General features: G+C 24.8%; 1 protein-coding gene across 3 annotated transcripts in view; it reads left to right on the top strand.

Moving 5' to 3' along the window:
- Positions 1–4,181: 4,181 nt before the first annotated feature.
- The window catches only part of LOC117169484, a 39,122-nt gene continuing 17,340 nt past the window's right edge, over positions 4,182–25,963 (top strand). The window contains exons 1-8 of one of the 3 annotated variants that reach the window (XM_033355888.1): positions 4,182–4,376; positions 8,155–8,330; positions 11,225–11,406; positions 11,482–11,728; positions 15,656–15,854; positions 15,955–16,186; positions 23,843–23,987; positions 24,107–24,357. In XM_033355888.1, the coding sequence (XP_033211779.1) occupies positions 8,202–8,330; positions 11,225–11,406; positions 11,482–11,728; positions 15,656–15,854; positions 15,955–16,186; positions 23,843–23,987; positions 24,107–24,357 (1,385 nt within the window). In that variant the 5' untranslated portion in view covers positions 4,182–4,376; positions 8,155–8,201. Of the gene's footprint in view, positions 4,377–4,666; positions 4,922–8,154; positions 8,331–11,224; positions 11,407–11,481; positions 11,729–15,655; positions 15,855–15,954; positions 16,187–23,812; positions 23,988–24,106; positions 24,358–25,963 lie in introns of those variants that run through there. The other 2 variants (XM_033355886.1, XM_033355887.1) reach the window with 2 other exon arrangements.

Here is a 25,963-nt window from a genome sequence, read left to right as displayed (position 1 = left end):
TAAAATTTCACAATTCTTTAGTATGTATAATTTATATATAAACCGTTATTTTCAGTTTTCAAATTTCTTTGCTTTCCTCCCCAGGTTTTTTTCGAAAATTTATTAAATATTTTATATATATTTTTTAGTATGTAGAAAATCAAAAAACATATTAAATATAATAATTTTAAATGTTTTATAAATTTTCGGAAACCTTTCTAAGTTTTGAAATATTTTTCATTTCTTCAAAACTTCTTAAATTCTTAAATATCTTTTTAACTGGCTTAGTTTTTTCTGGCAATATAAAAAAAATTTAATTGACTTAAATTTACTCGAATTTTTTTGTCAATTTGTTTATTTTACAAAATTGAAATCTTTTATGTTAAATCTTCTACATTCTCTTTCGAAATTTTAAGAAATCATTTGAAATGTGTTGAAATATTTGTGAATTTTCAATTCAAATTAAGTTTTTTAAATGCAAAATAATTTTTTAATTTCCCCGTGAATCTTAAGAAACTTCCTATTTGAATATTTTTATAACTTCTAAACCTTCTGAATATCTTTTAAACCGTTCTTTCCAAAAACTTAAAAAAAATTGCACAAATTGAACAAAATTGCGTTCAATTTTTTAAGATTCTTTCAAATTTTTGGATTTCTTCAAAAAAGTTCTTTTTATCCAAAAGTAAATTTTTAAAATTATTTTTGAATTGTTTATAGTCTTCTAAATACCTCTTAAACTTTCTCGATTTTTCTAAATTTTGTAATCTTACGATATTGCAAAAATTGACTTTAAAATCTCTTGCATTACTTTTCAGAATCTTATGAATAATTTAAAAAGTTTCAAAATCTTTTTTAATTTTCTTTTAGAATTCATTAAATAAAAATCAAATAATTTTTAAAATTCTCACGAATTTTAAAAACATTTTCTGATTTTCCTGAAACTTTTCAACATTCTCTAACAGCTTCTATACTTTTCCACGAATTTTTACAAATCTGCATTTTGCGTGAAGCTTTTTAAATCTCCAGTTTCTAATTAGTATTTTAAATTTTTAATTAAATTTCTAAATATCTTAAACTTATTTGAATTATTTCTAAAATTTGGCAATCTTAAAGAATTGAATGATTTTATTTAAAAATCTTCTACATTCTATTTCGTAGTAATAGGAAATCGTTTGAAATTTTTTAAAATCTATTCCAATTTCCTCTTAAGATTTATTTTGAAAATTCTTAGATTAATCTATTTTTTTCAGGTGAAACCATTCAAAATTAAATTTTGCTACACACTTTTTAAATACTACAAAATTAAAAAAAAAACTTGAAATCTTCCTGTTTGGTTTTTGTCGTCACATTTTCAAATATTCAAAACCTAAAATTAATCTTTTAAAAAAACATAATTAAAAATTTAATTTTTTACGCCCCATAAATGGTTGCCCAGTCATTTGATTAGTAATTTTTAATTTTATAGACAATTCAAATTTGTTTAAACATTTGTTTTTTGAGATAATTTTCGAAATGAACGTATTTTGTAGAGGTTATGAGTTCTTTGATCAATGATAACAATACAACCAAATATTTTATTAATTTTATAATTCTTTAAATTGTAAGTATTTGTTCAAGTATAAATTTTACGTAAAAAAAGCAGGAAAAACAGTTCATCTCACCAAATTTTCAAAATTTTTAAATATTTTTAGTACTAACTTGTTTTAAAGAGCAGCCGTACGTGTTTAAATAAATTTAAATTGTTTAAAAATTAGTATGTTGTTAAGCATTTTATTTATACCATTTTTCGAAAGATTTAAATATTTTTAGATGATCATTAATTTAAAATACTAATTTATATTAAATAAATATGAAAGTTAGTTAATAGTTAAAACACTATACGTGTTAATAAATTAATATTACAATTTATTTCCTTAGGCACACTTCTACTTTTAATTAATTATCAAACAAATTGAAATTGTTTAAGACATGTATATTATTTTACAGATTTTATGTGTTTTTTAGCGGTAGAGAGGAGAGAATCCGTTTTTTCAGTTCCATCGGCTCTCAAAATAAATAAAAAAAGGCCATAACGCCTTTTCCCCCTCTCTACTGATCAAAAATACACAAAATTATTAGAGTAAACAAAATTTTTAAACAATTTGAATTTGTTAAAATATTTAAGAGTAATTTTAGAAAACAAAGTAAATCCAAACCATATTTCAATCTTTCAAAAAATGGCAAAAATAAAGTATTTGAACAAAATAAAATATTTGAAAAATTCAAAATTTTTAAAAATTTACGAGTATTCTTAGAAAACAAACAAGTACTTAAAAATATTAAAATCTGTCAAAAATTTGGCGAGATAAAATGTTTCTCTTGCTTTTTTTAGGTGTACTGAATACTTGAATAAATATGTATTATTTAAATAATTATAAAATTAATCTAATAAATTATTTATTGTTATCATTGGCTAAAGAAAACTCATAAGGCCTGAAAAACACGTCCATTTCGCGACTTACCTCTAAAAACAAATGTTTAAACAAATTTAAATGGTCTAAAAAATTGAAAAGTGGCCTGATTCTCGTATCGGAGAGTAAATTTGACCTACGACACAACTCAGATCATTTCGAATTTGTCTATTTTTAATCATTTATTATTCTGATTTAAAAAATATAAATTTTTATAATTCAATCATAAAGTAGAACCGCAAAATTATTTAAAATTATAATTTTTCACTTATGGAACGTAAGAAAAATTAAATCAGGGGCAAAAACTTATTTTTAAAAATTCGAATAGAAATTTAGAAACTTTTTATTAATTTTGAAAGATTTTAGGAGATAATTTTATTTGAGATTTCTTGTTAAATTTTAAATGGTTTATGGATTTTAAAGATTAATTGTAGGTTTTGTATATTTAAAAATGTGTCAACAAAAAAAAACTGGAAAATTTTAGGAAATTTTTTTAATTTTTCATGATTTCAAAAATGTGTAGGAAAATTTCAATTTTGAAGGTTTCAAGAGAACACAAAAAAATTTAAGATTCATGGAAAAATTTCAAATGATTTTTTATCATGAAGAAATGAGCAAATTCAATAATTAAAAATTTAAAAATTTTAGAATTAATTCAAATAAATGGTCATGAAAAGTTATGAAAAGAATTGAAAATTTCAGAGATTTAAAAAATTGTCAGCAAAATGTATATTTTTGAAAAAAAATGTAAAAAAAGTTTAGAAGCTTTTTAAGAATGTTGAAACGTTTCAAGAGAATATAAAAAGGTTTTAAGATTCATAGTAAAATTTTAAACGACTACATATTTTTTTAGCTCTAAAGCATAGTTTAAAAAATTCTAAACATATTAAATGATTCATAGAATTCTTAATAGGAATGCAAGAGATTCTAAAATTTAAATCGTGCAATTTTGCAAGATTACTGAATCTTAGAAAAAGTTCGAGTAAGTTCAAAAAGTATTTAGAAGATTTAAAACAATTCAAAAATAATTTTAAAAAACCTTTTAAAAATTAAAAAAATTTAAATGCAGATATGGGAAAAATAAATTTTTTTAAGAATTTTGAAATGTTTCAAGAAAATTTTTTTTTAGATTCCTATGAAAATTTTAAATGCTTTTTTTATTTAAAAATATTAATTTTAAGCGAATACCTTAAAAAATTGTAAAAGATAACCTACATTTTCAAAGAAGAATCTGAAAGATTTTAAGCAATTTTGTTAAATTTCCAGAATTTTTAGACAGTTTTTGGAAAAATTTAATCATTTTAAAATGTATTTAGAAGTTCTGTAAATATTAAAAAAGAAAAGACTGTAAAATTTTTTTAAGCAAAATGTTTCATATTGGGAAGATAAAAAAATGAACAAAAAATTAATTAAATTTTTTATAGATTCTTTTTCGACAATTTTTATTTTGTGTTAAAAATTATTTTTCCAGTCAAATCGAAAAACTACACGCACGAATATGATAATGAATTCAAATTAAAGCGTTTGAATTCATTTGAAAATTTTGTTTTCACTTCAAACAAAAGTAATATTTTTTCGATATAATTTACTTAATAAAGAAGAAATATATTTACAATTTGTAATTTATATAATGTTCAATTTTTTTCTCATTTTTAATAATTGCGTTTAAAAAATTGTGGCGCTCTCGGCCCTCTTGCGGAAAATGTTGGAACTATCAATATCGTCTGCTACTGTTTCATGTGTTTCGTAAACGCGAGTCCGAGGTTCGGTCTTGATTTTTTAAAAATATTCTTAGCAGTCTTCATTTCACATAAAAACATGTAAATTTTGGATTATTTTACCGAGAAACTTCAATGCATAAGAGAGAGGTACTCTGCCGTATTCTTTCGAATCGAAACCAGTGAAATTGAATGTTTACCCTGACATAACCTCATATTTGTGAACATGGTAAGTTTTCTATTTATGTATCTTTTAAAGACTGCTCTTTTCTCCTCGTGTGTGTCCTTATTATTGAACGTTATTAAAGATGAGTATTTATTATCTGTTTTTCCTAAATATACACATTTCTTAAAAATTAAATTGCAAATTTACAATAAACAATGGAATGTCATCAAATGCATTTGACACGTGCTCGACGCTCGAGATTTAGAATTTGAAAAACTGAAAACATAAAGTAAACTTTTAAATCAAGTAGCATCTAGTCAGAATCAACAATGAATCTGGTAACTAGGTGACGAATAAAGCAGCGATCTGGCGGAGTCTTGGAGACACATCACTGCAGCATATAAGAAATTTAAAAACCCAATCCATTGCTCCAATTCCGCACATTTCCATCAATCCTACGAAACAAAAACTACACACTTTGGCTCAGTCTTTTTTTATGTGGATGCCACTTATAATTGTTCTTAATTTCTAATTCCTTTACGAAGATACATTATGTTCTCGGACAACCTCGTGAAATTCATGTAACTTCCGTTTTCCAGAATTCGAAGGTATTATGCTGTTCCTTTTCAATCTAAAATAACGTTTTATCTTCTTTTATTAAAAAAAAAAAACACACACCCACACAGAAAAGAACTCTTTCATGGAAAATATTCTTAGTTATTCACTAAAGGTTAAGTTGTTGAGTCAAAATTTGTTCTCTTAAATTAAAGAACTGGATTCATTCTCCAAGAAAATGACATGATACATTTCTGATAGATTTTACAGAAAAACTTTTGTGATTTTAAAACGTTGCATATGATTTTCAATTTGCGTAGTTCTTTAAAATTAGCAGATCGATTTTCTCATATACAAAATGTGATTCGCCGCATGTGACATAATCCGAAATCGTACTTTCAATATTTTTTCAATATTTAAAAAATAAAAGAAGTACATTTTCATAGTATTATCGGCAGAATTACATTGCACTAAAATTTGATTCGAATTTTCTAAAACATTTCATTTGCCACGTTTTAAAAGTAGTTATTTCAAACATAAATGTTGACTTTTTCAAATTATAACCCAGACTGTTTGTACTAAATTAATTTTGTAATTTTTTTTACAGTTTTGAGAAAAAACCGTCGAATTTCAGTAATACATTTTTTATTTTAAGCAATTACGTGTTATTTAAAGTTTTACCCTTTCATGATTTTTATTTTAAAAATTAAAAATAAAATGGTTGAGCCTTGAAAATTTTAATAAACAATTTGAAGTTTTTTAATTTCTAAAGGATTTAAATTTGCTTGGAATAATTGAAATTGTGAAGAGTTTAAATATAAAAAAAGTTTGAATATCACAGTTCATTTTTAATGTATTTCATATAAAATTACATTTGAATATTTTTTTAGAATATTTAAATTTTAATGGTTTTAAATTGAAAATTTTTCGTAAGAAAATTCTAAACAAACGCGCAATTTATAGGATAATTAGATGAAGGACTGATTAAAAATCTTTGCAATTTTAAGGTTTTCCCGTTTATTTCCCTAAGAGTTATTTATCTAAAAAAATTAGGAAATTCAATCCATATAAATATAAATTTTTTAAATTACAGTATTGATAAGTAAAAATAGTGGTCAAATTTTTTATATAACAAGAGAAAATTAACCTTAGGGAATGAGTTTGAATTAAAAAAATTAATTATTTAATTAATGCAATGACAAAATTAAAAAAAATCAACAACTTAACCTGTTGTAAAAATGAAGTTTTTGATTGATATTTGCAAATAAAGTTCCTTTTTCCACTTTCAAATACAAATTTTATTAGTATTAAAAACGCCTGGATTTGGCCAAATAAAATTTGACATTAATAAATCTTCACTTTTTATCCTTCGACGGAAACTAAATTTTTAATTAGTTATTTGAATTTGACAATATTGATTTCAGCGCGTTTTTCAAATTTTCCAATAGACTTCGCGGAAAAGCGAAAACAAAGCTTTCGAGATTTTCGTGGCACATCTATTTTTTAGAAAAAGACAAGTGGCAAAAGCGAGCTACGCGCGCTCATTCATGTTTTTCGAAATATCGAAAAAGATATTCAATTTTTGGTCCCTTACAACAGGGTGTCCCTTACAGCCCTACTCGGAAAACTTGGAATTGTCAGGGAATTTTTTTTTCAAATCTAGGAATTTTTTGAGAGCCTGCTCAAATTTTAAAAAAATTGTAATATAAAATCGCCTTAGGCTGAAAATTCATGTATTTTGTTAAAAATTCTTTTTTTTTGTACAAAATTCATCTTTTTTGTATGGAAATTCAACAGTTTGTTATCAATTTTTTTCTCTTTTCATTGAAAAATTTTCATTAATTAAAAATTCAACTCATGTCAAAAAGTCGCCTGTTTTGGTTGCATTGAACTGTTTTTATTAAAAATTAAAATATTTTTTACTTGCAATATCAAATATTACATCTTTCGTTTAGAATTCATCTTTTCGCAATGGAAACTTAATTACTTGCTTGAAATTTAAACTCTTTTAAAAACATTTTGTTGTTGTAAATGATTAATTATTTCATTTGAAAATGTATCTCCTTGGTCTAAATAAAAGATATTTTTTGAAAAATCGTTTTTTATTTTGGCTGAAAAATAATCCTCTTTACTAAAAATTATACTTTTGCATTGGAAACTTCAACTATTTTGTTGGAAGATATTTTCTCTTGAAAATTGATTTCATCAAACTGAATATGTAACTATTTTAGTTCAATATTCCATCATTTTAGTTAAAACTTCACCTCTTTAGTTGGACATCAATTTTTGTAACTAAAAAATTAACTGTTTAATTTTTTCTTAAAAATGTTTGAGTTAGAAATTCGTCTGTTTTAATAGAAATTAATCTTCTTGTTTGAAAATTAATCATTTCGGTTGAAAATTCAAATATTCTAGTCAAAGATTCACCATTTGAGTTAAAAACTCAGTTTTTTAGTTTGAAATTTAACTATTCCAAATAAAGATTCATCATTTTTATTAAAATATCGTCGCTTTGTTTGAAAATGTAACTATTGCCTTCAAAAATACTTTTGTTTGGATTGAAAATTTTTATTATTTTTTTACTTAAAAATGTAATTAGTGCAATTGAATATTCCATAATTTTAATTGAAAATGCACCTCTGGTTTAACATTGATTTTTTAAACTGAAAGATTTAATTATTCACTTTTTGATTGATAGTTTACCTTTTTTAATCGAAAATTGATGTATTTTCACGAAAATTTATCTTTTTGGCAGAATTTAATCTTCTTTATTGAGAATCCATCTTTTTGGTCAAAAATTCAAGTATTTCTGTGAAATATTCATCAGTTTAGTTGAAAATTCATCTTTTTGATTAAAAATAAAAGTACTTTATTAAAAATTAAACTCCTTTGTTAAAAGTTCACCTTTTTTAGTTGGAATTTCAACTATTTACGAGATCATCCACCTTTTATATGGTTAATGTGCAATTATTTTTTTAAGATTGTGGTTTGGATTTTTTTTAAATAACCACGACTGCTTAGATTTTATGTTATATTTCTTGAGCTAAACAAATTATATTTTGTATTTCAAAGTTTTATTTATTACATGTTTATTACATTTGTCATAATTCTGAAGTTTGCAGATTTTTTTTTTAAATAGGAAACAAAATCAAAGCTTGATTGATTCACAAACACGGGTTTCGCGACAACAAATCTTAAATTGTTTCGAGTAGTTTCGAGAATTATTCGAAAATAGCGCCATGCGCTTTTTAATGATTGGATTTTTAAATTGTGTTTTTCTGTTAAGGTGCTAGATGCTCGACTACGTAAAATCGATCGAGGAATCGGAAAACAATGAAGATGCTTACCGGAAAGCGGTTGCAGAGATTAGAAAAGAAAAAGAAGAAAATGGCAGCTTTATTAGAAATCACAAAATTAAATGACAAAGACAGAGAAGCCAAGGCACTTGCTATCAAACAAGCCGTAAGTTTTATTGTTGCTTCAAAATAACGTATATACCACAAATATTGATCAATTTCGACGTAAACAACATTAAGAGAAGCTGTTAAAATTTTTCCAGAGAGTTGTGGAACTTTATTTTTGGTTGAGTTTTTCAATTCTTTTATAAATAAACAAAAGTGATGAGAATAATGTCAATAGTAGGACAATTTTTACAATCGCTTACGTTTCATAGAGTAATAAATTATAAACAAATTATTTGTTGAAAGTTTTTTTCTATAATTTTCAATAATTTTAGTTTTTTTTAAACAGGTTTAAGCAGGTGCACTACTCAAGCATTTGTCGGAAGAAAAAAATCGTTTTTTTTCTATGTAAGTTCTTCTAATTAGAAATTTCATGATGCTTTGACCAAAATTCATAATTAGTTTATAAATTTGATATTTTTCTTTTGAACAAATTCATTATTCGGACATTTCTCGAAAGAAAAATTCGTTTTTTTCAAGGTCAAGACTTTTCAACACTTTTTTTTCATCAACACTAAAAATTAGTTGATAAATTATATGATTAAAAAAAAAATTGAATAAACAAATTAATTGGTAAAAATAAATTTGATGTGGGCAAATGCTTGAATAATGCATTTATTTTATTCATTTAAAAAAATCGTACCTTTTTTCTACTAAGTGTTAATGAAATTACCATGGGATTTGCAATTAAAAGGACTGATTGAAATTGAGAAAAACGAATGTTTCGTGCAACAAATGCCAGAATTTGTTCATTTGTTTATTTGCATTTGTTTATTAGTATTGGTTTAAAACATACAATTTTCCATTATAATATGTTTTTCCATCCAAATTTCTTACAATATAAATAAAAAACGTAAAATTATTGAAAATGAGAAAAAATACTTTCATCAAATTATTTGTTTATAACGATTTATTTGTTTATTACGTTTAATGGAAACTCTTTAACAAATATTAGTTTCTGAAAAGTAGGCGATTGCAATAATTTTCTTATTATTGACGAGTACAGGGAACGTCGAATTCGGTCACAAAATTTATTTAAATCACTTTAAATAACCGCCCAGAATAACAAATTTGACGTTTTAAAATTGTAATTTAAAATTGTGTTATTCCGTTTATATAAGATTTTACGTTAAAAGTATCACAATATTATGATTCTGGCCATTGACATAATATTCTTGTCAGTAATTTAATTGTCTTGTATTTCTATTTCCTTTTTTTTGCAGTTAAAAATTTCCTTATTTGATTGAAAATTTATATTTTGGTGTTGACAATTTGACTCAAATTTTTGTAGGTTGAAAATACAACAATTATTTTGAAAATTCGTCTTTTTGGTTTAAAAATTCATATTTTTAGTAGAAATTTTATCTTTTTTGAATAAAAATACCTGATTAGGTGAAAGTTGACCTTGTTTCTTAATTTTGTTGTTGTTAAAGGTTGAAAATTTAACCATTTTGTTGAAAAAGCTTTTAGGTTGTTAAAAATTAATTTATAAACTGAGAATGTAACTTGTCCGTTTTTTATTTTTATTTTTTTAGCTGAAAATTCCTCTTTTTCGAGTCTAAAATTCAACTGCTTTCAGATGGCTTTCGGCTTGAAAGTTCTACAATCTGTATGAACATTTTATCATTATTTTTATTATCATCTTAGCTGCAAATTATTCTGTTTTCTTTACTTAGTTTTTTTTAGTTGAAAATTCAACTGTTGGTTTGAAAATTCATATATTTGGATGAAAATTCATCTTGATAGGTTGAAAATTCAACTGTCTTGTTAAAAATGTAATTATTTTGTTGAAAATTAATCTCTTCGGTTGAATTATTTTTGGTTGAAATATCAACTATTACATTTGTCGTTGAGAATGCATCTGTTTATTGAAAATTCAACTTTATAGGATGAAAATTCAAGTGTCTTCAAAATAATTAATCGTTTCGATTTTAATATTTAAAAATTTCGTTGAAAATTAAACTGTTTTTTGTATTAAGTTTCCATCTTTTTTTATTAAGAAATTGACCATTTGATTGAAAATTCCACTATCTTGTTGAAAATTCGTCTCTTGATTTAAATTTCACCTATTTGGTTGTAAATGTAACTATTTGGTTAAAAATTTATTTTTTGATGCTCAAAATTCAACTATTTGGTTGAAAATTCATCTTCCTTGATTAAAAATTAACTGTTTTGTTGTACATTCATCTTTTCGAGTTTAAAAGTTAACTGGCTTCTGAAATATTCGATTTTTTGGCTGAAAATTCAACTATTTGGTTAAAAGTTCAAATATTTTTTTGAAAATTCGTCTCTTGATTTAAATTTCACCTATTTGGTTGTAAAGGTGATGGTTTGGTTAAAAATTTATTTTTTCGTTGAAAATTCATCTATATTGATTAAAAATTAACTGTTTTGTTCCAAGTTCATCTTTTCAGGTTTAAAATTGTACTTTTTTCAAAAATATTTGACTTTTTAGCTTGAAAATCTACCCGTATTAGGTTAAAATAGCAACTATTTTTGGTTGAATATGAATATTTTTTGTTTGAAAATTCGAGTATTTGGTTTAAAATTGAAGAATTTTATTGAAAAGTTATATTTTTTGGTCGAATATTTAACTGTCTTGTTCCAAATTCATTCTTTTGGATCGAAAAATCATGGTAAAAAAATTTTTTAATCATTGTAGAAAAGTCATTTTTTATTGAAATAAATAAGTGTTAAATTTTGAAATTTTAATCTGAACGCTGGCCTTTGAATATTTATGGTCAGAGAAAATGAGAAATTGTTTCGGGAAAAGTCAGGAAATTTGGAAACTGAAGTTTTTCGGCCACCCTGTTGTGTATTAGGATCAGAACTTGAAACTTTTTTTTTTTTAGAAAAATAAGCGTAAATTAATTGCAAATTTCGTCTTGTTTTTAGGAAATCAAAGCAAATATGTTGAACAATCACAATAAGTGTAATGGGATGACGAGTGGTCAGAGTCCAAATCGGAAAAGACCTTGCAGTGGGTCTCTAGATAATTCAAGTCCAGAGACTATAAAAGAGAAAGCTGTTGCAAAAAATGCTGAAGAGCCAGATCCACTCACAAACAAGAAACCTAGGTCTTTAAATTGAATGTACTTTAATTTAAGTTTATAGGTTGCAATTACTGAAGATTTTTCCTGATTAATTTTCAGATTAAGTGGCGAAGAGTACGCCTTATTGAAAGAAGAACTGAGAGAACGCAGACAAAGATTGAAATGCATACCCCGTCTTCGTCTCAAAGAAGTTGGAGAGAATGCTAGTTTAAAAAGCGATGGCAACAACAAAGACAGGATTCCAATATTTTTAAGTGATGTGCAACATCTTTTACTTTATTCGCTAATAGGCAATCGCTCTCCCTACTTACCATTCAGATGGTGTATCTTGGACAAAAATACAAGAGTGAGAAATACAAAAAAAGTTATAAATAAAAAATAAGGAATCGTCCATAAATTATGTTTAAAATTTGGATTAAATTTTTGTTTTGGTTAAAAAGTCTACTATTTGGTTGAACATTTAATTATTTTGTTAAAAATGCAACTATTTAGGTAAAAGTCAGCTTTTTTGGTAAACAAATTCAACAACTTTGTTGAAAGTTGAACTACTTTGTTAAAAATTTATTTTTTGATTTGAAGATTGATCTCTTGATGGAAAATTGAACTATTTCGTGGAAAATTTGTTTCTTTTTTTACTGAAAATTAACTTTCTTTTCACCTGAAAATTTAACTATTACATTTGCTGTGGAAAATTTATCTTTTTCAGTTAAAAATTCAAATATTTGTTTAAAATTGATCTTTTTCAGTTGATAATTTATGTATTTTGTTGAAAATTTGTGTTTTAGTAGAAAATTAATCTTCTCAGTTGAAAATTAATCTTTTTCGTTGAAAATTCAACTATTTTGTTGAATATTTGTATTTTTTAGAGTATTTAACTATTTTTGGTTTAAATTCAATTTTTAAAATAAAATATTTGTTACAAATCCATTTTTTGTAGAAAATTCCCCTTTTTGCCTTTGAAATTCAATTATTTGGTAGGAAATTAAAGTATATAGTGGAAACTTGGTAAAAAATTAATCTTTATGGTGAAAATTCATAGTGTTTGTTTAAACATTCAAGTGTTTTGTGGAACTTCTTTCTGTTTTGCTGAAAATTTGTCCTTTTGGGTAGAAAATTAATATTTAAAAAAATTCATCTTCTTGGCTGTGGATACAAACTTTTAATTTAAAAACTCATATGTTTTTCCTTCATTTTTTCTTTAAAATTAATTTTCAAACTGAAAATGTAACTATTCCATTTAGCTATTAAATTAATTGTTTATTGATTAAACTATTTTGTTAAAAAATCGTGTGTTTTTAGTTGAAGTCAACTGCTTTTTGTTTCAGATTGAAATCTTCTTTTGTTGAAAAATCAACTACTTGGATTAAAGTTAAACTTCTTTGACTACTTTGACGACTTTCTTTTTTTTAAGATTCACTATTTTAGTTCAAAATTCGTCCTTTTGGCGTGAAAATGAACGATTTCATCCAAAATTATTTTTTTTTATTAATGGTCATTTTAGTTGTATGTATTTACCTCTGGTTGAAAATATTAAAATATTATGTTGAAAAATCGTTGGGGGGGGGGGGCTGAGAATACATTCCTTCAAATACATACATTTCCTTCAAAAATTGATCATTGCTAGTTAAAAATTTAACTATTTAGTACAAAATTAATTTTTTTCTTAAATACGATTATTTGAAAAATAAACTCTGGCTTAAAATTATTTTTAAAAGAAGTATTTTTTGTTTGAAGACTCATCATTTTAGTTGGAAATCCATATTTTCGTTTGGAAAATTCAACATTGTGTAGCTAATTCGTCTTTTTGGATAGAAAATTTAAATATATCGTTAAAGTTCAACTATTTTTTTTTAATTCATCTCGTTAGCTTGCAACTGTTTGGGTTTAATTTAATCTGTCTTGGTTGAGGATTAAACTTTTTTTGGTGAAAATTTGTATTTTTTTTGTATGGTGAAGATTCATTATTTTAGTTGAAAATTCATATTTTTGGATCAAAACTTAAACTTTTTTTTAATAATTCCTCTTTTTGGCTTAAAATTCAACAATTTGGTAACAAGCTAATTTTTTATGAAAATGTTTCATTATTGTTAAAAATTTCTCTATTTGGTTGAAAATTTAACTACTGTCTTGAATTTTTTTTTGGCTGAGAATTAATTTTTTCAACTATAAATGTGTCCAAGATTAATTGTTTACCCAAAGATTTCACAGATTTTGCACATACTTCTGATAGTCTCAAAAGATTTCATAAAGATTTTACAATAATTCCAATAATTTTTCAGAGATTTCATAAAGATTTCACAAAGACTTCTATTATTTCACGAAAATTTTTAATAGTTCGCAAAGATTTTTAGAGAATTCGCAAAGGTTTTACAAAGATTTTACAAAAATTTTAATGATTTCCCAAAGGTTCTACAAGGATTTCAATAATTCCACAAACATTACCGAATGTTTAAAAAATATTTCGTAAAGATTTCAACAAGATTTAAAAGATTTCAATGATTTCCGAAAGATTTCACAAAAATGTGAATAATTTCACAAATATTACAAAATGTTTTGAATATTTTCGAACGATTTCTAAAGATTTGCAAAAATTGAAATTATTTTCCGAAGATTTCATAAAGATTTTACAGATTTAAAATACTTTGCAAAGATTTTGGATAGATTAAAAAGATTTCACAGATGCTTCTATTATTTTACGAAGACTTCTATTATTTCACAAAGATTTCAATTTGATTTAAAACTTTGAACTAAAATTTCAAATATCTTGCAAAGTTTTCAGATAAATTTCAAAGATTTCAACAATTTCACAATGATTTCAAATATTTCGCGAAGATTTTTAAAGTATTCGCAAATATATTAATGAATTCTCAAAGATTTCACAATTATTTAATATATTTCGGGAATATTTCAGATAGATTTCAAAGATTGAACAAAGATTTCAATGATTTCACAAAGATTTCAAATATTCGTAAATATTTTTAGAGATTTCTAAAAGATTTTTAAAGATTTCTCAAAGATTTTTAATGATTACCCAAATATTTGAAAATGATAAGAAATGTTTAGCAAAGATTTCAAATAGATTTCAAAGATTGAACAAAGATTTAAATGATTTCACAAATATTTCGCATATATTTTCAAAGATTTCCCAAGGATTTCACTATTTTCACTAACATTACCGAATATTGAAAAAATACTGCAAATATTTCGTAAAAATTTTTCAGGAATTCCTAAAGATTTAAAAAATATTTCAATGAATACCACAAGCGATTATTTTTCGAAGATTTCCAAAGATTTGAAAAAATTGTAATGATTTTTCGAAGATTTCATAAAGATTTCACAGATACTTCTATTATTTCACAAAGACTTTAAATTGATTTAAAACTTTGAACAAAAATTTCAAAGATTTCCAAAATTTAACTATGATTTGAAATATTTCGCAACGATTTTGATACATTTTTAAAGACTTCACAATTGTTTCATATATTTCGCAAACATTTCACATAGATTTTTAAGAGTGAACAAACATTTAAATGATTTAACAAATATTTTAAATATTCGCAAAGATTGCCAAAGATTTCTAAAAAAATTTTAATGATTACCCAAATATTTCAAAATGATTAATAATATTTATCAAAGATTTCAGATAGATTTCAAAGATTGAATAAAGATTTAAATGATTTCACAAATATTTTTAAAGATTTCTCAAAGATTCAAATGATTTTCCAAAAATTTCAAAGATTTCAATGATTTCCCAAAAATTTCAATATTTTCACAAACATTACCGAATATTGAAAAAATATTGCAAATATTTCCTAAAGATTTTTAAGGGATTCCCAAAGATTTCAAAAATATAATATTTCAATGATGTCCGAAATATTTCACAAAGATGTAAATAATTTCACAAACATTACCAAATATGTCAAAAATATTTTAAGTATAAACTGAACTGATTTCCGAAAGTTTTCAATTATTTCACAATGATTTCAAATAAATTACAAAGAGATAAATATTTCAAATACTTCTCAAAGATTTACATAGTTTTACAAATAATTAAAATAATTATAATTAAAAGATTTCAGAAAGATTTCTATTATCCGATGAATTTAATCATTCGATTTCTCTAGGAAGGGCATTGTTCCCTGTGCCCCCTAGGGCTCCGCCGCCTCTGAATAAATGTTGTCAAATATCCCAAAATTGGTAACGTAGTTTATGGATGAAACCCCTAGTTTCAATACATTTGTTTTTATTATTTTATCTTCTTTGTTTGATTTAGTTAACACACACAGTGGTCCTTGTAGTGGAAGGTCTTTCTCTTTATCACTTTATGGCATACGAATCGATGTTTCCACACATAACGTCGAATTTAGAACACCAATTGGAGGTCGTTACGCCTGCAGCTTATGGAGGTTCTATCGTTGAGGAACTCGTCGCTGTGCCCCTCACAGGAACCCAGAGTCTCAAATTAATTCAACGTAATTAAGCAAAACAAAAAACTTTAATATTTTCTGCTAAAATGATTGAAAAATAATTGCGAAATAGTTGTTGAAAATGGCATAAATTCTTTGTTTTCAGAATTTGGTTCTCTTGAAGCAGCAATGCAGAGTACAGGAGACCTAGTTAAATTATTGAAAGCAGTTTTTCCAATGAATCCACCATTGGGAGCTGATGGGAAAGCTTTGTCGAGAGAAATGATGTCACAATTGCCACCGCAGGATACATTCTCTCGGACCCAACTTCTTCTCTCGCCTTGGCAACTTGTGGAAGAACAATATCCACTGCCACTTCATGGTGTATTAGCAAATGAGTAAGTGAGAAAAGAAGTATTTATTTCTGAAAGATGATTTGCGTCGATTTTAAGGGACGTTCATAAAGTACGTTTCGAATTTTGGGCTTAGTTTATCCCTTTCCCATCCACTTTCACTCCTCTTTCCCATTAAAAAAGGAGCCCAAAGTCCTCTGTAAACAGGGGACATAGAGAGATTTTTCAAGAAAATAGAGAATATAATACGGGAATACTAAAAATGAATGTAGATACCGTGTTGAATTTAATCCATTAACGTCTAAACGGACGATTTTTTAATGCTTTTTTCAACCGCGATTTTAAATGTGAATCCGATTGTAAAAAAAAAAAATGGACACAAGTAATATTCGATGTAAAATTTTCTGAACTTTTGGTTGGTGTTGTTAGAATTAAAAAAAAAATCATGTTAACAAAGTTATATTTGTTTATTTAACAAAAAAACACGAAATTTTGAATGACAAACATTTTTCATTTCATATTTTTACACAGAAACCGCCATTGGATTTTTATAATTTGTGAATTTTTTGCGTCCATGGAAGCTAACCTTAAAAATGTATGTATAGATTTTTTCAAATTCAAGATGGAAGCATCTAATATGGCTGCTTAAAGCCCAAATTTTTGTGCTTAATTCGATATTTTCCTTATTTTTTTATTGAAAATTTTTTTTTGTGATGAATATTATTATCAAATTGCGTATACAAGGATTTCTTGGTCGCTAGTTACGAATCTGTTATCAGTTTTCACAAATTCAAGATGGCGGGTCCAATATGGCGGTCAAAAATTTCAAAAATGGTTCAATTACTATGAAATTCAGTTTACAGGGTTTTTTGTAGGTCGCTGATTACAAATCCATTATCTGTTACATAAAAGTTTTATGTAAAAAGTTTTTTTACAAACAAAATTGTAACCAAACGAATGAACTGTTGTATTTTATTTTAGGAAGTAACTGTTATAATTTACATATGGATCAAAATAATTTTTGAATCAGAAATAAAAATAATGTAAAAGATGAAAATTTACATCTAACCTATATGACTTGCACAAGAAAAATTACTCAGGATAAGTACACAAATAGGCTCATATTCTTCTTATAAATATGTTTTGACAAAAATGGTATATTCTGTGTAATAGTACATTCAATATGACACAGTATACAATAGTGCATTCAGTAATAAGCTACCCGGAAATTCTTATATACCAGATTTCATCAATACTGAACAATTTTGAACGGCATATTCAATCCGCTATGTTGAATTTGTAAAAACAGATAATGGATTCGTAATCAGCGACCTAAAAAAACCCCTGTAAACCGAGTTTCATAGTAATTGAACAATTTTTGAAATTTTTGGCAGCCATATTGGATGCGCCTTCTTGAATTAGTGAAAACTGATCATGGATTCGTAATCAGCGACCCAAAAAAACTCCTGTATACTGAATTTCATAGAAATTGAACAAGTTTCGAAAGTTATGGCCGCCATATTGGAACCTCCATTTTGAATTTGTGAAAACTGATAACAGATTCGTCACCAGAGACCCAAAAAACCCCTGTATACGCAATTTATACATGGATTTTGAAATTAAGGTTCCATGGACGCAAAAAATTCATAAATTTTAAGAATCCAACGACGGTTTCTGCGTAAAAATATGAAATGAAAAATGTTTGTCATTCGAAATTTCGTGTTTTTTGTTAAATAAACAAATAAAACTTTGTTAATATGATTTTTTTTCAAAATTCTGACAACACCAATCGAAAGTTCAGAAAATTTTACATCGAATATTACTTGTCTCAATTTTTTTACAATCGGATTCACATTTAAAATCGCGATTGAAAAAAGCATAAAAAAATCGTCCGTTTAGGCGTTAATGGGTCAATATGAAATGATTTTAATTCCTATGTGATTTCATGTAGAAATTTATTCCATTTTCAATAAAATAATTGAATATTCAACCAAAAAAGATTTTCTATAAAAATAGATTAATTTTCAACAACAAATTAATTTTTAATCAAATACTTGCACGAACAACCAGATTGTTGGCAATGTATGCTAAAGATACGAATTTTCAACAAAATAGTTTAACTTTTAACGATATAATTAAATTCTCAAGCCAAAAAAAAAAAATTCGTTTACAAAACAGTTAATCTTTCTAACAAATATTTAAATTTTCATGAAAATTAGTTAAATTTTCAACCAAAAATTTGTATTTTTGATTTAAAAAGTTAAAAATACGAATTTTGTACCAAAAAAGTTGAATTTTCGCTTTACTTTAAACCAAGGAGTTTATATTTCAACCGAAAAGAATTTTCTATCAAATAGTTAATTTTTAATATAATATAGTTAAATTTTAAAGAAAAAATATGAATTTTCAACATAAAAGTGCATTTTTAAGTAAATAATTAAATTTTCTACCAAATTGTTGAGTTTTAAAGCCAAAAAGACCACTTTTCTACAGGAAGTTGAATTTTTGAATCAAAAATATAATTTTTCAACTAAAATGATGAATTTTCAGAAAAAAAATATATTTTTAAAAAGTAGCTTTACTTTAAGCTAAGGTGTTTATCTTTCTTTCTAAACAGATTTTAATTTGAAATAAAAAAAAACGGTTGAATTCCATTAAATAAGACAAGTTTTCACAAAATTTGTTGAATTCATAACCGAAACAGAATAATTTATAACCGAACAGTTGAATTTTTGACCAAAAGAATCTGTTTTCAACCAAATAGTTAAAATTTCAAGCGAAAGATACGAATTTTCAACAAAATAGATTAACTTTTATCGATATAGTTAAATTATGAAGCCAAACAGGCGAATGAACTACAAAACAGTATAATTTCAAACGCAAAAATATGATTTTTGAACAGAAAAGTGAATTTTTTTACAAAATAGTTAATTCTGTATGAAAAAAAGTTTAATTTCGTACCAAAAATGTGAATTTTCACACAAAAAATTCATTTTCAACCAAATAGAATAATAACTGCCAAATTCTTGAACTTTTAGTCCAACAAGAGGATTTTTCTACAAAAGAGTTGAATTTTCTACTCAAAAGTTTGAATTTTCAACTAACATGATGAACTTCCACCCAGACCAAGAAAAAATGGATTTTTGTAAAAGTGGTTTAAACTAAGGAGCTTATTTTTCAACCGAAAAAGTTTTTTAATTTTAATTAACAAACAGTTGAATTCCACCAAAAATACAAATTAAAAAAAGTTGAATTCTTAACCGAAACATATTAATTTACAAATAAAAATTGCATTTTAAAACAAAATTTATTTATCCTTTTCAACAAGAATGATAGATTATAAAAAAAATTATTTCGTACAAAATTGTTAATTTTTAAGCCAAAAGGACGAATTTCCTTTAAAATAATTGAATTTTCAACTAAAATTATGAATCGACCAAAACCGATTAATTTATCACCAAATATTTTTAACTAAAAAGGATGCCTTCGACCAAAAATATTAAGTTTCTAAAAAAAATTGGCAACAAAATAAATTAATTTTCAACCAAATAGTTGAATTTTCAACTAGAAAAGTTCAATTCTCACTTAACAATATCAATTTTCAACCAAAAATTGAATGATTGGATTTTTAGTTGAAATTTTAATTCTCAATCAAAAATAAAAATGAATTCGCAAGAAAAGAGATAAATTTTCAATAAAATGATACACTAAAGTGATGGATCTTAAAAAAAAAGAATCTATAACGAAATAGTTTAACTTTCAACAAAGTAATTGAATTTTCTCACCAAAAAAGTGGAAATACTAACAAAATAGTTGCATTTTCAACAAAATAATTAAATTTTCAACCAAACAGTAGAATTTTTATCCAAACGAGATAATTTCAGAACCAAAAATCAGGGTGACCGTTGGACCGGGAAACCAGGAAAACCGGGAAATTTTCAGACACTTTTTGAGAACATGCGTAATTCGAAAATATTTTAATTAAACACTTTGTGTTTCAGATTTTTAGTTGTAAGCGTATCTTTTTAATTTAAAGAATTTCAAAATGCAGTCTTTAAGATTTAAAGAAGTAAAAAGTAAAAGCGTTTGAAGTTAAAAATTTGAGATAATAAACATTTTTATTTTATCAACTGTAAATATAAATAAATAAAATATTTTTTTCATGGATCTTTACTTTGAGTATTAAAATTATAAATTCGTTCAAAGTTGAAGTATTTCCAGATTTAAACTTTAACTTTATAAAGTATTTTCAACTTAAAAAATAACTTCAAAATAATATATTCATAGTTACAGGTTTTATTAATTAAAAAATATTGTTTTAATATAAAATATTCAATTTTCAACCCATTTAACTAAATTTTCTTTAATTGAGACAAAGAATATTTATTTAATATTTAGCAATATTTGACTGTTCATTTGAGGCGAGTAAGTCTAAACCAAATATTTAAAAGTGTACAATTTGAAACGGAATTCTTTGAAATAGAAAGCCTTGAATCGTTAAAATTTCGAAGTACTTTTAAACCTTGAATCTTACCATTTTAATTTTTCTTGTTTAGAAAATTTTAATTTATATGTTAAATTGTCGAATTTTCATGTATAAATAACGATTGAACACTTATTATTCGTAGAGAAATTTTAAGTAATTTGAAAATGAAAATAATTTTTCACTTTGATGAAATATTTTAAGAGCATATTTGAAAAGACTTTAAAAGATGTTAAAATTGCCAAAAAGAATCTGGAAGATTTTAAAGAATTTTACTTAAGTTTACAGAATTTTCTAAAAATTGAATCTGAATCTTTGAATTCCACATAATTTATAAAAATTCGAAATTTTACAGTTCATCTGCATTTAGTTTAAAATTGTTCAATTGAAAATTGTTAGTACCTTCCATTTTATATGTTTTTATTTTGTATGCGCATTTGAATACGACATTTTTCAATTTAAAGACTTTTAAACTTCAATTTTAAAAGTTTAAAATTCAAGAGTCCCACTTTGAGTGCTTAAATTTTTAGTTTATTTTTTATTTCTTCAAATGGAAAAATGCTTGGCTTAGGGTTCGATTTAAAAAATTGTATTGACCGTGAACAACATTTGTGAACAGGGAAATGACCGGGAATTATTTTCGATAAAAACGGCCATGCTGAAAAATATAACAGTATACTTTTATTGGTTTCTATCAAATCAGTTCACATTTAATAAACAAAAAAAAATGAGAAAAAGAACAAGTTTCTTGATAACAAGGAAAATAGGAAGAATGATTAAAAAATGGATAAAGAGGAGAATCGGGGAAAGAGTATAAAATCTGAAAGTGATTTTTAAAAACTTTTAAGTAATTTAACAAAAGTCGCAAAATTTATCATAAGAAAACGTACTTAATTTTATCTAAGTGCGTAACGTTGCTTGAATCAGAAAGAATAGGTACGATTTTAAAGATGCATTTTAATTCGTGCATAAAAGTGTTGTAACGATTTTTTTGTGGGGTTTTAAAGTATTTATTGGAATTAAAAATAATTATTTATCGGGGGAAAAAAAGGATTTTAGATGGAATTTACATATTATCCAGTGAAAAATCACACTTTTTGACAGAAATATTCTTGTGAAAAAATAAAACAATTATTGTTTTGTTTATTGTGATTTTCAAAATAGTATAAACTTAAATGGATTTATTTTTAAGTAAAAATGCGTTGAAACTCACATGAAATAATGAAATAATTGTTTTTTTTAAAGCCTATTTTACAAAAATGTGTTTTTTACTGTATAAGATGGAAATTCTGTCTAAAGCTATTTGTTTTTGATGAAGAATTGACAATTCAATTATTGAAAATTGAATAAAATGAAAATTTTCAACTGTAATTTTTTTTAGGAAATTGAATTTCTCGCTGTTGAAAATTTAAGAAAATTTTATTTTCACCTGTTGAAAATAAAAAAAAATGAAAATTGAATTTTCAACAGGTTGAAATTCAATTGTTGAAAATTGAAGAAAATGGAATTTTTTACTGCTCAAAATTCAATGATCAATATTATTTTATTTTCAACAGTTGAAAATTTAATTATTGAAAATTGAATAAAATTAACAATTGGATTTTCAACTGTAACTTTTTCTTTAGAAAATTAAATTTACAAACTTTTGAAAATTTAAGAACATTTTATTTTCAACTGCTGAAAATGGAAGAAAATTTGTAATTGAATTTTCGATAGATGAAAATTCAATTGTTGACAATTGAAGAAAATTAAAAATTGAATTTTCAACAGTAATTTTTCTTTAGAAAATTAAATTTACAACTGTTGAACATTTTTGAAAATGGAGGAAAATTGATAATTGCATTTTCAATGTATGAAAATTCAATTGTTGAAATTTAAGAAAATATTTTTTTCAACTGTACAAAATGGAACAAAATTGAAAATTGAATTTTCAACAGGTAAAAATTCAATTGTTGAAAATTGAATAAAATTGAATTTAAACTTCTCAAAATTCAGCGATCAGGTTTATTTTATTTTCAGCAGTTAAAAATTGAATAAAATTAACAATTGAATTTTTAACTATAATTTTTTCTTTAGAAAATTAAATTTACAATCTGTTGAAAATTTAAGAAAATTTTATTTTCAACTGCTGAAAATTGGTAATTGAATTTTCGATAGATGAAAATTCAATTGTTGACAATTGAAGAAAAATTAGAATTAAATTTTCAACTGTAATTTTTCCTTAGAAAATTAAATTTGCAACTGTTGAAAATTTATGAAAATGGAGGAAAATTGATAATTGTATTTTCAATAGATGAAAATTCAATAAAATTAAAGTTTCAATTTGCAACTGTAATTTTTTGTAGGAAATTGAATTTACAACTGCTGTACATTTAAGAAAATATTATTTTTAACTTTTGAAAATGGAACAAAATTGAAAATTGAATTTTCAATAGGTAAAAATTCAATTGTTGAAAATTGAATAATATTAACTTAAAACTGCTCAAAATTCAATGATTAATTTTATTTTATTTTCAACAGTTGAAAATTGAATAAAATTAACAATTGAATTTTCATTAGATGAAAATTCAAGTATTTAAAAATAAAGAAAATTTAAAATTGAAGAAACTTGAAATTTCAACAGATGAAAATTCAATTATTGCAAAGTCAAGAAAAATGAATTTTCAAGATTATATTAAAAATACAAGAAAATTGATAATTGAATTTACTATAGATGAAAATTCAATGTTTGAAAATTGAGGTAAATTTTAAATATAAGAAATTTAATATTCAACCGATGAAAAATCAATTGTTGGTAAAACCTACTTTACAAAAATGAGTTTTTTTTACTGTGTAAGATGGAATTCTATCTAAAACTATTTGTTTTTGATAAAGATTTTTTTGCAGTATTCAATTATTGTTTTATACTTCACAAAACAATCGCAAAAACACTCTAATGCAAAAATGAAAATACATATTTAAAATTGTACTTACTCTTTCTAGTTCCAGTTTTTGGCACCAGGTGGCGAAATGGTAGACCACCATTCCCAATAGGAAATTTTTTATCAAAATTTTTATTTTTTGTTCTTCTGATCACCCCCCGCCCCCTTCAAATTGGTAACGCATTTTTGGACGGCCTCTTATTTAAATTTGATGTTTCAATGTAAATAGATTATCCGTCGATTTTTATTTGATGTTTTGGTTTTCAGACATGAGAAAGTTTCTGATCCCTTTTGTAGGTATCGTGATTACGTACTGACGAAGGATTTGTACGTAGAGGCTACTGCAAAATCTCCTATGTTTGGTGTAGATTGTGAAATGTGCAAAACAAGCAGCGGATCCTCGGAACTGACTAGAATATCTGTCGTTGACGAAAAGCTGAACGTAAGTTTGTAATGAATCGATAAAACTTGTAGTGAGAAGTTGGTAATCATTATTTTTAAGGAGATTCCCTGATCATTGATCAAATTATAAGAATAGAAAATTTCACTTCCTGATCGCAGACTGTTTACAACACTTTCGTAAAACCTGAGAATAAAATTACGGATTACCTGACCCGATATAGTGGAATCACGGAAGAAAAATTAAGGGATGTGACAACAACTTTGGCTGACGTTCAGCAAGCTTTGAGGACTCTACTTCCCCCAGATGCGATCCTTGTTGGGCAAAGTTTGCACTTCGATCTTCATGCTCTGAAAATGATGCATCCTTATATTATTGACACGGGTGTCATCTTCAATATTAGTGGCGTCAGGTAAAGTAAAAGAAATATAATTTATTACTAATGATTTATGCAGGATTTATAGTATTTTCTTATGTGGATTTAATTTGAAATTCGTCCTTTTTTGTTCAGAGTCGAACTCTTGTTGAAAATTGGTCTTTTTTTAAATGAATTAAAGTATTTTTTTATTTAAAATTTAAAACTTTTTTTAGTTAAATTCAACTGCTTTTTATTTTTAATTGGAAGTTAATTTCCTTATTTTAGAACTCAACTATTTGGAGGAAAGTTTTTTTACAATACATTTTTTTTACTAAAACTTTTAATGTCTGTTTGAAAATTCATGTATTTTGTTTAAAAAACAGTCCTTTCTTTTTGGTTGATTAAAACGTTTTTGGCTTTAATTCAACTGTTTTTGTTTTAAAATTACAATTGTGTTTTGTTTAATGATCAACTAATACAATTTTCGTTAAGAATTCATCCTTGTTTGTTTGCAAATTCAAGTACTTAGTGGAAAGTTAAACTCCCTTGTTAAAAATTATTATTATTTTTTTTTTTTTTTGAATAATTGTAATTTTAATTGGAAATTAATTTCTTTGATTGAAAACTCAACTATTTTATTGCAAATTATTTTTTTGCTGCATTTTTTCGAAAGCGAGCTTCATTTTTTAAAATTATAATTTAAAATTGTATACATTTTTTTATTTGTAACATTAGCTTTACATTACTGGATTGAACTATTTTCCTGCAAATTCGTCTTTTTTCTTTCTTTTTGGTCTTGAATCTTCGTCCTTTTCGTTGAATTCAAATGCTGTTGATTTAAAATTAAAACCTTTTTTTGGATGAATTCATCTGTTTTTTATTTAGAATTAAAACCTTTTTTTATTTTAAATATCAACTAGTAAATTTTTGGTTCAGAATTTATCTTTGTTAGATGAAAATTCAAGTACTTAGTTGAAAGTTAAACTCTTTTGTTAAAAATTAATTTTTGTTCTTCAAGATTCATCATTTTAATTGAAAATTTAACTATTTTGTTGAAAGTTCGTTTTTTTTTGGTTAAAAATGAATTTTTTTCACAGAAAATTGGAATATTCTATTTTCGATTCCGAATTGATCTTTTTAGTGAAAAATTCAAGTATTTTGTTGAAAATTCGTCCTTTGTGGTTGAAAATTAAGCTCGTGTTAAAAATTCGCCTTTTTTGTTTAAAAATCAGGTTGTACATTTTTCATTGAATATCCTTGTTTTGTTTAAATTTAATTTTTTACTGAAAATTTGACAATTCCAGTTGAAACTTGAGTTATTTTGTTGAAAAAAAAATTTTTTGGTCCACGCTTAATTTTCTTAAATAAAAATTTAACTACCTATTCTAGTTGAATATTTCATTACTTTAGTTTGAAATTCATCTTTTTGGTTAAGGCCATGTGAGTGTAACCTCAAAACTGTTTTCTCATTTTTCTCAAATCTAATGAGAAGAACTAAAAAAAGTTTGTCTGGTTCTAAAATTTATTTTTATGAAAAAAGCCACAATAAAAAATTGGTATATTTGGAAAAATTTAGGACTAGGCAAACTTTTCTTGGTGCCTCTTATTTAATTTTCCAACTTTTAAACTCGATATGGCGTTCCGTGTGAACGTAAGTTGG

This window comes from Belonocnema kinseyi, chromosome 3, assembly GCF_010883055.1.
Source record: "Belonocnema kinseyi isolate 2016_QV_RU_SX_M_011 chromosome 3, B_treatae_v1, whole genome shotgun sequence".
NCBI classification, from domain to species: Eukaryota; Metazoa; Arthropoda; class Insecta; order Hymenoptera; family Cynipidae; genus Belonocnema; species Belonocnema kinseyi.
Note: the sequence above shows the minus strand (reverse complement) of the source record. Positions and strands in the feature narration are given on the sequence as shown.